Source organism: Salvia hispanica, chromosome 3 (assembly GCF_029641045.1).
Source record: "Salvia hispanica isolate PSC_SH4W2 chromosome 3, Shi_PSC_v1, whole genome shotgun sequence".
NCBI classification, from domain to species: domain Eukaryota; kingdom Viridiplantae; phylum Streptophyta; class Magnoliopsida; order Lamiales; family Lamiaceae; genus Salvia; species Salvia hispanica.
In genome coordinates, this window is record NC_142694.1 from 60,744,825 (window position 1) to 60,757,805 (window position 12,981).

The window sequence follows — 12,981 nt, forward strand, 5'->3', positions numbered from 1 at the left end:
CACTATCAATATAAGTTCGAACATGAATATTTGTATGGTTATATATTAGGATAAAAATAATACATATCGCAAGTTTATGGATTAGTCTTGGAATTTTATGTGAGACTTGGCAAGCAACGAAGATTGGAATATCAATAATAAAATTATAAATACATTATTATTAGATGTGAACTTTTCTTAATTTCTTTGATTTTATATTTTGATTTGCAAGACAATTTCACTTAAATTTTGTATCGACGTTTTGTTTGTTTGCAATCTCATTGTATTTTTTTTACGATCTCATTCTGGCATCAGACCATTTCATTAATATTTGATCAAATGTAATTTGTAAATACTAATTAGTTTAAATACTTTAATCTTACCGTTATGAGTTGGAACTGGATTTAATTTAAAATATGCAAAACAATTATTTATGTAATTTTAATTATTAAATAGAGCATTCAATTAATTATGAATATACAAATATCTATGTAAATTTTGTTGCTATATACCACATTCAGTTTACATTATTTAATAATGAATTTATATAAAACGTCCAAATACTTCAATTTACAAGGAGTGAATGTCCAATGAATAGTTGTTATAGAGGAGATCCAAAATTTTGTTGTTATATACCACATTCATCATACTCTATTTAATAAAGCTTTAAAATATTAAAAAACATCAAACACTTCAATTTATTAGGTGTGTCCACTGAATAGTTACTCCATTTCAAAGGATGCAAACTCTAAAAATAGTTGAATAGGAACAAAACAGTATTCATCTACCTGTTTTTACTTTGATAAATTAGTCATTGCATGGAAGTAATGCATGGTCACTAAAAGAGACATGATAAGGACAAATAGAAAATGAACTTGGTTTTACTATTGCCAACTGTATATTAATGTACTCCTATTAACTACTTCCTCCATCCCACTTAAAATGACATGTTTTCCTTTTTAGTTTGTCCCAATTAAGATGAAACATTTTTTTTTTGGAAATTTTCTCACTCCAATTAATACATACAACCACTTTTTCTCACTCCTATTAAAATATTCATCTTTCTTTTTCTCTCTATTTTAATACTTACACCCACCTTTTATCTCTCAAATTAAATACTTTAACCAATAACTCCTAAAATCCCGTGCTGGCTAAGGAATGTGTCATCTTAACCGGAACGGAGGGAGTAGTATTTTTAATCATGAATCCGTTTGGGGAGTGCAGGTCACGCGCGAGCATTGAGATAAGTGATTTACGTGTTTGACATTTGACGCCGCCCCCTTTCCAATTCCATGAATGTGGAAACCTTCAAACCAACAATCCCATTCCCACCTTTTAGTATACCATTACCACCAAACGAACCTAGTTTATGCATCCCCCACCCACACCCACACCCACACCCCGGCTGCTGTATATATATACATCGACTACTGACAAAGATATATAGAATAAAAATGAGGATGAGCTGTAATGGATGCCGAGTTCTAAGGAAAGGGTGCAGCGACAATTGCAGCATTAGGCCCTGTTTGGAATGGATCAAAAGCCCAGAGTCTCAGGCCAACGCAACCGTCTTCCTCGCCAAATTCTACGGCCGCGCCGGCCTCATGAACCTCATTAATGCCGGCCCCTCCCATCTCCGCCCTGGTCCGTACAATAATCAATACAAACTAAAAAGGAAAGAGGATCATATTTTTATGTTTGGGATAGTGGGAATACTTATTAGAAATATAATGGATGCAGGTATATTCAGGTCGCTACTCTACGAGGCGTGTGGGCGGATCGTGAACCCGATATACGGGTCGGTGGGGCTGATGTGGTCGGGGAGCTGGCAGCTTTGCCACAGCGCGGTCGAGGCGGTGCTCAGAGGGGCTCCCGTCACCCGGATGGACGACGCGGCCGAGGCTAAAAACGGTCCGCCCTACGACATTCGACACGTCAACAAGGATAAACTGACCAACCCGCGCCGGGTTAGGAACAAGCGATCTCGCCTGTCTGCGGAAGTTAGCCACGAGTCGTCGTTGAGCCACCAGTCCCAGCTGAGTTTGGACGAAGGAGAAATTGAGCTGGACTTGACGCTAGGGTTCGAGCCGATTAGGACACCAAAACGAGCCGACTCTGGTTTCTCTGAAATGGAGTTGCGGCTGGATTGCCTGCCCTCGTGATCCACGCCTCTAATATTTTATTAATATTTTTCGTTTTCCAGATGAAGTTTTGTTTAAGTGCTGTATAGCGAAGCCGATCCAGATGTGGTGTTACTATCAATCAATAAAATGGAATAGGATGGCATAAGATGTCCACCTTTTCATATACATTTAACAATATAGCATTGCCTTGTAACTTTATATTATTCATTTTATTACTAATACTCCATCCATTCCATCATTCCATCATAGTAATGGATGTATTTCTTTTCAACACGAAAATTAAGAAAAATTGTGTTAGGTGAGTTAAGTAAAGAGAGAATAAATTGGAAAATGAAAAGGGTAGAGAGATAAAGAGAGAAAAAAGTAAGAGAGAGTAAAGTAGGTGTGGAAAAATGGGTTGACTTTTACTAAAAGGGAAATGATTCTATTACTATGGAACGCACTAAAATGACAAAATGACTTTATTACTATGGAAAGGAGGGAATATTATTTTTAAGTTAATATTTCATCCGTCTCATATTAATTGGAGCATTTCTTTTTCAACACGAGATTTTATATAGTGTTGTTTTGTGAATTAAGTGAATAGAGGAAAAAGTAAGAATGAGAAGAGAGAGAGAGAGTGATGTATCTATTTGTAAGAAATTTGTCATTTTTAGGTGAGACATGTCAAAATTAAAAATGTGTTACTTAGATGGGACATAGGGAATACTCCCTCCGTCCTAGATTTATAGTCACATTTTGCCATAAAAGTCCATTCCACATTTATAGTCACATTTAGAATTTTCCATATTTGGACATACTACATCCGTCCCCCAAAATTTGCTACACTTTGACCCGACACGGGTTTTAAGAAATGTAATGGAAATTGAGGTGAAAAAGTTGGTGAGATGTGGGTCCTACTTTTAAAGTATTAGTTTTATAATAAAATGTGAGTATGAATGAGTTAGTGGAATATGAGGTCCACTACCAAAAATGGTAAAAGTGAAGTGTATCAAATTTTCAGGGACGGACCACAATAGTAAACTGTATCAAATTTTCAGGGACGGAGGTAGTAATATTTTACCCCTTTATTCACTAAAATTACACCCAAATGTCATTATTTACATTAAAATAAATCAAAACAAAAATAAAAAACCAAAAAGTCAAAAAGGAACCCACCTTCAACCAACCCACTTCATTTATTACACACTTCATCATCTCACTTCATTTATTACACACTCCATCATCGCACTCCACCATCTCACTTCATTAATTACACACTCCACCAATTCCTTAAAACTCGTGTCATAACTAAATGTGACTATAAATCCGGGACGGAGGGAGTATATTGCTATTAAAGATTACTATTTAAAACTAGATTGAACTAACTGCTATGTTGTAACATCCCGGATTTTAGAACCCTAAACTTTGAGCCCTAGAATTTATTTTGATGACGTGGCATCGAGAATGCTTTTATTTCACGGGTTGATATGATCGAATTGAGTTAGGGTTTGTGTGAAAGTTTGAAAAGTCAAACTATTTGATTTAATGATGTGGCATGTGATTTATTTAATTGTGTGACTATGTGGCAATTTAATTGTTTATGGGTGAGTGAGAATATTAGAGAAAATTTCCATAAATACTTGTCACCCTAATTCTTGTGATTTTCGAACCCTAGACCCTTTTGAAGAGGATTTCTATTTTTCCGGAATTTATTTAATCCTTGGGATATTTATCCAAATTAATTCCAAGAGCCAATTATTTCCTTTTAAAGAGAGAGAAAAATCGGCCCCTTTGTTTTCAATAGTGATTTTCGAAAACCACTATATTTGGGAAGGAAGGAATTGTTTTATTTTATTTGATTCCTTACTTGATTTCCTTCCATACCTAGAATTTAATTATTCTACCAAAATCTTTCCATACTTCAAGAGATCTTGCCTTACTTTATTTTAGTCAATATTCAAAAATCCATGCCTTATTTAAAAGGCTAGAAATCGGCCCCTTGTCTTGCTCATGGAGGATTTTCCTTATTTTATTTTGCTCCATGATATTTTATTCTATATGGAAAAATACCAAAACAAAACCATGGCTAATTATCTAGCCTAATTTTCGAAAATTAGGAGATTTTGCCATCTTCTATTTTTGTTAATTCTTCTTCCCTACTTCACAATATTATTTTATTTATTTAATTAATTGGGAGAATGAGATCTTACCAAATATTCTATTCTAATTACCTAAAGATCTCATTGGACTCTATAAATAAGAGGGAACCCCAACCCTAGACCCCAAATTTTCGGCCCCCTCATTCCCATACACTCTCTCAATTTTTCTTCTACATTACTCCATTAATCCTTCATCCTTTGAGAAGAAATTGAAGTTTAATCCAAGAACTTTGAAGAATCAAGGCTAATACTTGTTTCTACCGATTGTTTTTCGCTAAAGAGGTATTTTTGGATTTAGAGTTCTGTTTGTTCTTCTTCTACCTCTTCTTTTCTTCTTCCAACCGATTAATCGGTCTTCTTGAACCCTCATGCATCTTAGTTGAGTGAAAGAGGGATGAAAAGGGATGTGGGAACATGTGTATGTGTGTGTGCCGAGTGTGTGTGTGTGGCGTGTGTGTGTGTGCCGTGTGTGTGTGTGTGTTGTGGTGTGGTGTAGTGTGTGTTTGATAGTTAAATAATATGGTGTGATAAACATGACCTTGATTAATTAGTAATGATAAGATAAATCGTTGGGAAGAGGGAAAAGTAATGAGACATGCATGAGTAAGAGTAGTATTGAACCTAATTTGTGATATGTGCCTATGTGATTAAAAGGTGAAACTTTGGTTGCGAAGCCGGATAAAGGAAAAGCAATTCTACTTGAAAACTAAGCAATCGAGGTAGGCTTTACTCTAAAAACTCTCTTTTATTTTATCTAAATGTTGTTGGGAGATATAGGGTGGTTTAACTGTTATGCCATACTTATGTTTGTTTTAATGTGATATCTGATCTGCTTATACGAATTCGGGTCTGAGTATGGGCCGCAAGCCCTACCAGGCTGTGTACACGATGGGATCGAGAGCCGTCCTTGCTAGTCGGCTGGTCTCGTGGGCGAAAAGTGTGGCCACACTTTCGTCGCACCATGGAATGATTGTTAATTTGATGAGAAAATGGGAGGTTATTTTGACTGGCCAGTCTATGAAAATATATTTTGTGATACTCGTGATATTCTTTTGTAACTGCTTAAAACTCGAGTTCACTTGGTAAGGGTGGCATAACCTATAAAATATTTTGGCAACGAGCTCACTGAGTATTTCAAAATACTCAGCCCTGCATGTGTTTTCCTTATGTGCAGGTTGAATGAAGACGAGTGGCGGTGGGTGTTGAGCAACTTAATTAACTAATATGGATGTGTTGAACTCTAAGTGTAGTTGTGTCGTCATACATAGCTATACTTTCTCTTGGTCGTTTTCCGCTGAATTCTTTTGATACACTTTAGAATTTCTTTCTTTTTGGGATATTTGCATCTTGCCTTCGGTTAGAGGCCTTAGTCTTTACTTGTGATTCTGTCTGGGATACTATGTCGTACTCTTAAGATATTTTGATCGCCTTTTATGAAATCTTTCTTCCTTCCATCTTCTAGGTTAAGTTGTTGCATTTATTACTCTGATATTTCTTTCGTTTTCTTGGGGTCAACACTCTTTAAATGAAACCCTAGCCTATGTTAAATTCGTTGGAGTCGGTTTTGGGTAGCAGCCGCCGCATTTATTGTACCCTAGGAGGGCGGGCTGTTACAGTACTCCTTTCGTCACGCGTTAGATGTCACATTTTGTAATGACATAAAATTTTAGAAGACGTAGTTTTATAAGGATTTTGGTCTCAAAAATTATAAATTGTAGAAGATGTAGTTTTATAAGGATTTTGGTCTCAAAAATTATAAATTTTATCCAAATTTTAGTATTTTTCATGAACTTTAAAATTGTTTTATAAAATTATGAACTTTTGATTTGTTTGCTTCTTCCCACAACGGGTCGAAGGGGAACCGAATTGGTCTATGTGTCATTTTTAATTGTATTTGGCACTAAAATCATAAGTGAGGTCCTATTTGGCAATGACACATGTCTTACACTATTCCCATTTCTCACCATTCATGAGGCCTCTCCAAACTTCGACGCTGTCAAATCCACCTGCCACCACTGCTCCTCCCTCTTCCTCCCCCTCAACTACTCCGACCTAGACCAACTCAGCCGCATCGACAGTGGGGCCATTCATGAAACAAGCAACCAGATGTGCCACGAAATTCTGGTCGCCAACTCACCAATTCTGCTTAAGCCGGGCCTCGAGAGCCCCAACGATGCCAAATTGGATGGTTCCTCCGAAATCAATTATTCTCTTTGCCGCCGAGAGGAAGCGTTGTTGGCCGTTTGCCGCAACTTACTCGCGGTGGAGGGGCAGAGCCGCCGCTGCCTCTCTCTCAAGGCAGAGGCTGAGCCCGCCGCCCTCCCCTGCCTCTTCGCCGATGGGTGGATTGCTGGGACTACCGCAGCGGAAGACACGGAAAACAAACAGGTCCTTAACGGATCTATTTAGGTGATTATGCATTCGACTCCAATTTCATGCAATAAACATAGATCTATAGATATAACATCAAATAAACACATAATCATGCATATTCGATGTAGATTCGATTGTTACCTCTTGATCCATCATTGGATTGACGTTGCTAACTGCACCACCCGGAGATCCTTGGTTTATCGACCGTGAATCTTCCAACCTATTCCCTTGTCCTTGATTATTCATCCATGTGGGCGGATCTCGAAGAACCAAATAAAAGTGATATGAGATCTAGGGAAAACCAACACAAACACGAAATTGTCTTGATCTAATCCTATGAATTAGGATAGAACAAGAACAAAAACCAAAACCCTAATCTCCCTTGTGCAAAGGCACGAAAACCGAGGCAAGAAGGGAGAGAGAGAGCGTCGGTTATGGCGGCTAGGGTTAGGGTTTGTGATGTGTGTAGTGCTAACTAGGGTTTCCCATCTCTACACTATTTATAAGCATGGACTTGTTGGGCTATGATGGAGATCCATGAAATGACTTAAGTGTTGGGCTCACCCATTAGATAATTAACTAATTAAATTAAATGACCCATGACTTAATATATTATCAATGGAATATTTTATTCTATTCCACTAAAGAATAATATTGCACTCCCACTTAAATCACCAAATTACAAATAACTTGGGTCCATTTTATTTTATAATATTTCCCGCGCTTAAGATTATCTTGATCCGTCAATTTAATTCTTTTGTCTGCTATGTGACTAGAATTAAATTAATTCTCCAAAGAGTTTTTCTAGTTTGAAACTTTATTTATTATTCGTGGAATAAATTCCAACTGCGCAGTTTTCTGAATAATAAATTCATTTTTCAAACACCTCTTGGGGATCACCCCTTAGGGATTTAATCATACCACACTGGGCAAACGAATTCTATGAAATAATATTCCAATACCTTCATGTTATTCAATTACTACCACTCAAGATATCATGAACTTGAGTTACGTACAAACTCTCACATTGATAAGTCAAAGTGGCGTTTGATTGAATAAACAATATTGATATTAATATCATAGACTAGAAAATACTAAACTTTCTGAAATATATTCTTACAGTAGATAGCAATAAAGAATACATTTCATATTAGATCCTTTCAGTGCTTTACCACACCGGTGTTAATAATCTCGTCTTAGGTAAGAGAGAATTATCATAAACACCGCAACCGTACCAATAGGTAGCCAAAGCCTATCTAGGTTGTGAATACGTTTTTCTTCTTACTAGATCTGGCCAAGTCCCCTACTGGAAAACTCATGAGGAGATTCATCGAATTTCCCTACTTGACCTTCTTAGTAAAAAGCCTTAGACTTGTTTATCATATTTCAATAATAAACCATTATATTATATTATTTATTCTCATAATTAGGTAAACAAGTGGACGTGGCGTTTCTCGTATACATGCACAAGCTGACTGTACAAAGGCATGTACGCTCGAAGCATCTTTTAGTATACAAACCCCAACATGGATGTCGATTTTCAAGAATCTCTAGAAATTCTCATGCAGTTCTTCCAAGTTTGGGGCGAAAGGGTTGAATGCGTTTGGTCGAGAATGCGGATTGCTCGAAGAGCTCCCATTGAAGAAGGACCTCGAGAATTGCAAATTGCAGGAATCTCCATACCTTCTTTGAAGATTATTTCTTTATTATAAGTTTTAATCCAAAAAAGTAGTGTTATTTGACTATTGTAAAATCAGTTTCCAAGTCATATTTAGGCTATCCACGTTGGACAATTTCGCACCAGAAAATTGTATTTGGGTCGGGATGGGAAATATCAAATGAATCAAAAGTTTGTGATTTAAAAAATTAATTTCAAAGTTAGCGGGAAATACCCAAATTCGAGCAAAGTTTATGGTTTCTGATACCAAATTACCTTGTTTTATATGTTAAGTGAAGAGAAAAACTATATTTGTATACTTCCTCCATTGACGAAAAATAATCTCATTTACCATTTAAGAATTTCCATAAAAAATAGACTCATTTCAAAACGGAAAAATTGCATGTAAAGTCATGAAATTTCAAAATAGTTTGTTTTTTCCTTGGACTTTAAATGTTGCATGAAAAGTCGTGAACTTTACCGGACACAGTAAATTTTCCATCTGACTCGATCCAATAGATTTTTGACACAAACTTATCCTACGTGGCGCAGGAGGTGTGACTTGGCAAAACTCCACTAATTCTAATTGTTTCTCTCCTATCTTTGCAATCTCCGCCCCAGTATTTATCACAAACATACAAGTAGCACGGATGAAAACATACAAATTGAATTCCACAAACCGAATTCAACATACAAATCGAATTCAACATAAAAGTAGCATTAATTCCACAATTCGAATTGAACCCTAAATTTGTCGTTTGTGAAGCCATGCCTTCGGCGTGTCACGTAGTATAAGTTTGTGTCAAAAATCTATTGGATCGGTCGGATGGGAAATTTACACGGTCTGGTAAAGTTCATGACTTTTCATGCAACATTTAAAGTTTATGATTTAAAGTTCAAGGGAAAAACCATACTGTTTTCAAAAATGAAAAGTTTCTAATCATTAGCTTTATATTTCAACTAATTGCAACTTATACTTATCACATTTTCTCTTTCTTCGTACTTTACTCGTTTTTTTCTCTTTCTCTCTCATACTTTATCTATTTTCTTCCTCACTCTTACTTTACTAATTTATCATTAAAACTCGTGTCGTTCACATATAAGACTATTTTTCGTAAACAGATGGAGTATACTAACGTGATAGGTAAATGTTTTTTTTAAAAGGAAATATATCGTCTTTTATAAGAGAGTATAAAAAAGAAAATGTGACATCTATCTTGAGTAGTTAATAAGAATGATACTAGAGCTTTGATTTCTCTTACAAATCTCATACTCCCCTACTCCACCAAATGTTGTCAACATATGACTTGGTGTGGATTTTAAGAAATGCAAAGAAAAGCGGTTGGAAAAAGTTAATGGAATGTGAGTTGATGAATTGCAGATGCCGGTGAGGATGTACATGCCTAAGAGCTTAGCAGAGGCTGTGAGGGGCTCTAGGAGGTAAGTCGAAGGGAATTCAAAGCAGTGCGCCAACTGGTAATAGCTATTATTCGAGCAGCAAGACATTGACAGATACAACTACAAGCAAACCAGTAGGGAATGTGAGTAATTGGAATGGAAATAACAAGGAAAATAGTTAGGGTGAGCACACAATTATCACCCAAGGAAATGGATGAAAAAAGATCAAGGAAAGAGTTCTTTTGGTGTACTGAAAAGTTCACTCCAAAGCATCAATTTTCTAAGATAAGATCTTATGTAATACAGCTGATAGAGAGGGAGGAGGCAGTGGTAAATGATGAACAAGAAGAGAGTAGAGGGAGGTAGAGAAAGAGAGAGCCGACCTTCAATTGTCACTGCATGCAGTTTGGGAAAAAGATGAACCTCACGTGATTAGAATTAAGGGGACGTGTCAGAAGAGAGCTCTCAAAATATTGATAGACACTGGCACCACCCATTGTAACACCCCCTACCCAGCATCTGCCAGCCGAATAGGTAATGTCACCCGTGAAGTATGGAAATTTAAAATTTTCATTTTATGAACCATTCAAAACCAAATATTTAAATCATTATTCAATATTTGCAATTACAGCGGAAGTAACTTAATATAAAATTTAGTACTAACATGCCACAACTAACAATTCGGAAGATCTATCACTAATAGTGATAGGGCTCAGTGACCCGCCAAGGATGCAGCGCTGAGACATACATGCAGAAACATCAATTATTACTCTCCAATGCCGACTAGCCTATAGCACACTCAACACTTTAGCCAAAATTCTCTTTAAACAATAATCATACAACTTAAAATTCTAACAATTCTTATTATTGTTTTATTTACCAATTATTACCACCTCTATCATATTATTATCATTTTCGTTAATTTCTAACATAATTTAGGTAGCATTTCCCCTATAACCATCAGATGATGCCCAGAAACCAACAATAAGTAATATCAATCCCAGAACGTATCAACAGTCATCATCCTCTATCTCATGGAATTTATCGGTTTTATAATCATATATTACTTCGTAAACCAATAGGATAGAATACAAAGTAAAATACATATCACCAACTATTATTCACACACTATGACATATATAGATCACCAACATATTCACATAATCAAACACATATAGCTCCATTAAGTGCTTAGTGACAGACTAGGGTACAAGGACCAGATCAGAAACAGAATCACATGCAGAGCGGAATTTGTCCTCGAGAGGACTCTGGCATGCCAATTGTACCCACAGAATACACTAATGCACGGGGCATAAACACAATCAAATATACATATTTTCGTATCAATACATATATCCAACATAACACATCCAAACAAACAGAGACCTTATCCCCAAACCTCATCACAATAGATAGATCAGACATCATCATATGTAATCATATTAGTATACATCTCATGAACATATATCATTTATCACATTCACCTTAACGCCCATTTCCACATTTATCTAACCATCGTTTCAGTCACAATCATACTCTTCCCTTTTTATATTTCATTAACAACTCATTCAACAATTCATTATACCCTCATAGTTTACTTCATAAGTCTCTTATTCCATAGTTAATCACAATTTATCAAGATAGTAGGTCACATAATAATCACATAAAAACACATAAGAGAATTAGGAATTTTAAGTATGGAGCGTGCTACCCGGACGGCGTTTATTTCCAAACCTTTCCATTCGTCGTTTCTTCTTTCGCCGATCTTTTTCCTATCCTTTGCAAATATTTGGATTCAGATACTTTATAGAATTATAAGACATAAGTTTATAAGGAACGGATACTACTACAAACTAAACTCTTTCTTTATCCTAAATGTAAAGTAATTCCATGATTCATCGTTTAACTTCTAATATATCACCTGCACTGGACTGATTTCTCATCAACGTGATATATTCATTCAAAAGGCTTTAGAGGTGTAACTTGATGCTTTCAAATACCTCTGTAGGTCTAGTTTACAAAGCAACCAGATTCACTCGAAAATTCCTAATGGTTCGAGAGATATTCTCCTTTCATCACAGACTACCAAAATCAAACAGTTTCTGGCAACATTTAACAAACAATTTATACATGTAGTAAATGAACTCCTAAATTTTCCATAAAAATCAGAGAACCTTTAGACCCATTCCAGTTATGTTTAAAATTGGTAAATCAAGGTTTTTACTGTTCTAATGTTGCTAAAGAATTCGAAACATGGGACTGAAAAACAGAGGACTTAATCCACTCCAAACTAATGAAAAATAACATGTTTATTACCACGTTCCCAAACCAAATAACCATCATAAATTCTAATAAAATTAGTTAGACTTATTTTCCAATCTAGTATCAATTTCGAACATTGAATTCATCAAATAAAACCCATAGCAGTAACCACCACCCTTCATAATTCGGTCATCTGTAATTTATTAAATCATGCTTATTAACATCTTATGATCACCTATTGATTTCCATGTGAAATGACGATTTTTGCCCTTTTATCATATTCCATGCGCAACATGCGATTCAATTATGATTTCTCTCTTGATTCCACCCGCAAAATACTTCTAAAACTCACTAACAAAATAGTACTGATCCTCTAAAATTATTACCCTTTTTCGGCTTCAAACTATTGTCAAAATTTCGATTTATAAACTTAATAAATCCTTAATTTCATCACCTTCGACCTTATAAAAATTATCATTCATATATATTAGTTATCACTATTTCTAATTTTAATTTATTCGCTACAAGTCTAATTTGCCGATTTTCTTATCAGAATAGTAAATTCCGTCTAATATCATTTTCGAGATGTTACACTCATAACTTTCTAAGTGCTAAGGTGGCTGGAAAGATCAATTGTGAACCCAATTAATTGTAAGGCTATAGAGGTGGCTAATGTACAGATCTTGCAGTGCAAACAAAATTGTAACAACTTAGAATGGGAAATGAAAGGATCAATGTTTCAAGATGAGGTTTACATCATTAATCTGGAGACCTACGATTTGATATCAGAAGTATTATCCTTTCGTTTACGTATTGCATTGTGTGCTCGATTGATTACGTTTAGTACAATTCCTACTCGTTTGCGTCGTTTCTTATCGCGTGTTATTGTTGATTTCATTATTTGTGGTGTGGTGTGTTGAGCTACACTTTGTGGGGACAATAATCCTACGAAACAGTAAGTTCATAAGGGCAGACTTCTCACACAATAAATAGAATGAACTAGAAAGTGGTCCCAATATTATCGCCA

General features: G+C 35.7%; 1 protein-coding gene across 1 annotated transcript; it reads left to right on the forward strand.

Moving 5' to 3' along the window:
* The first annotated feature begins 1,272 nt into the window (after positions 1 to 1,272).
* LOC125215813 (LOB domain-containing protein 40-like) lies at positions 1,273 to 2,298 on the forward strand. Its single transcript, XM_048117374.2, has 2 exons — positions 1,273 to 1,623; positions 1,720 to 2,298. The coding sequence occupies exons 1-2, from the start codon at positions 1,434 to 1,436 to the stop codon at positions 2,139 to 2,141; spliced, it is 612 nt and encodes a 203-aa protein (XP_047973331.2). The 5' UTR covers positions 1,273 to 1,433; the 3' UTR covers positions 2,142 to 2,298.
* Positions 2,299 to 12,981: the final 10,683 nt, after the last annotated feature.

Bases quoted from the DNA above. Each gene is read 5' to 3' on its own strand.
- LOC125215813 (XM_048117374.2), top strand. From the start codon at position 1,434: ATGAGGATGAGCTGTAATGGATGCCGAGTTCTAAGGAAAGGGTGCAGC. The intron at 1,624-1,719 runs GTCCGTACAATA...TAATGGATGCAG, and splicing joins CCCCTCCCATCTCCGCCCTG to GTATATTCAGGTCGCTACTC.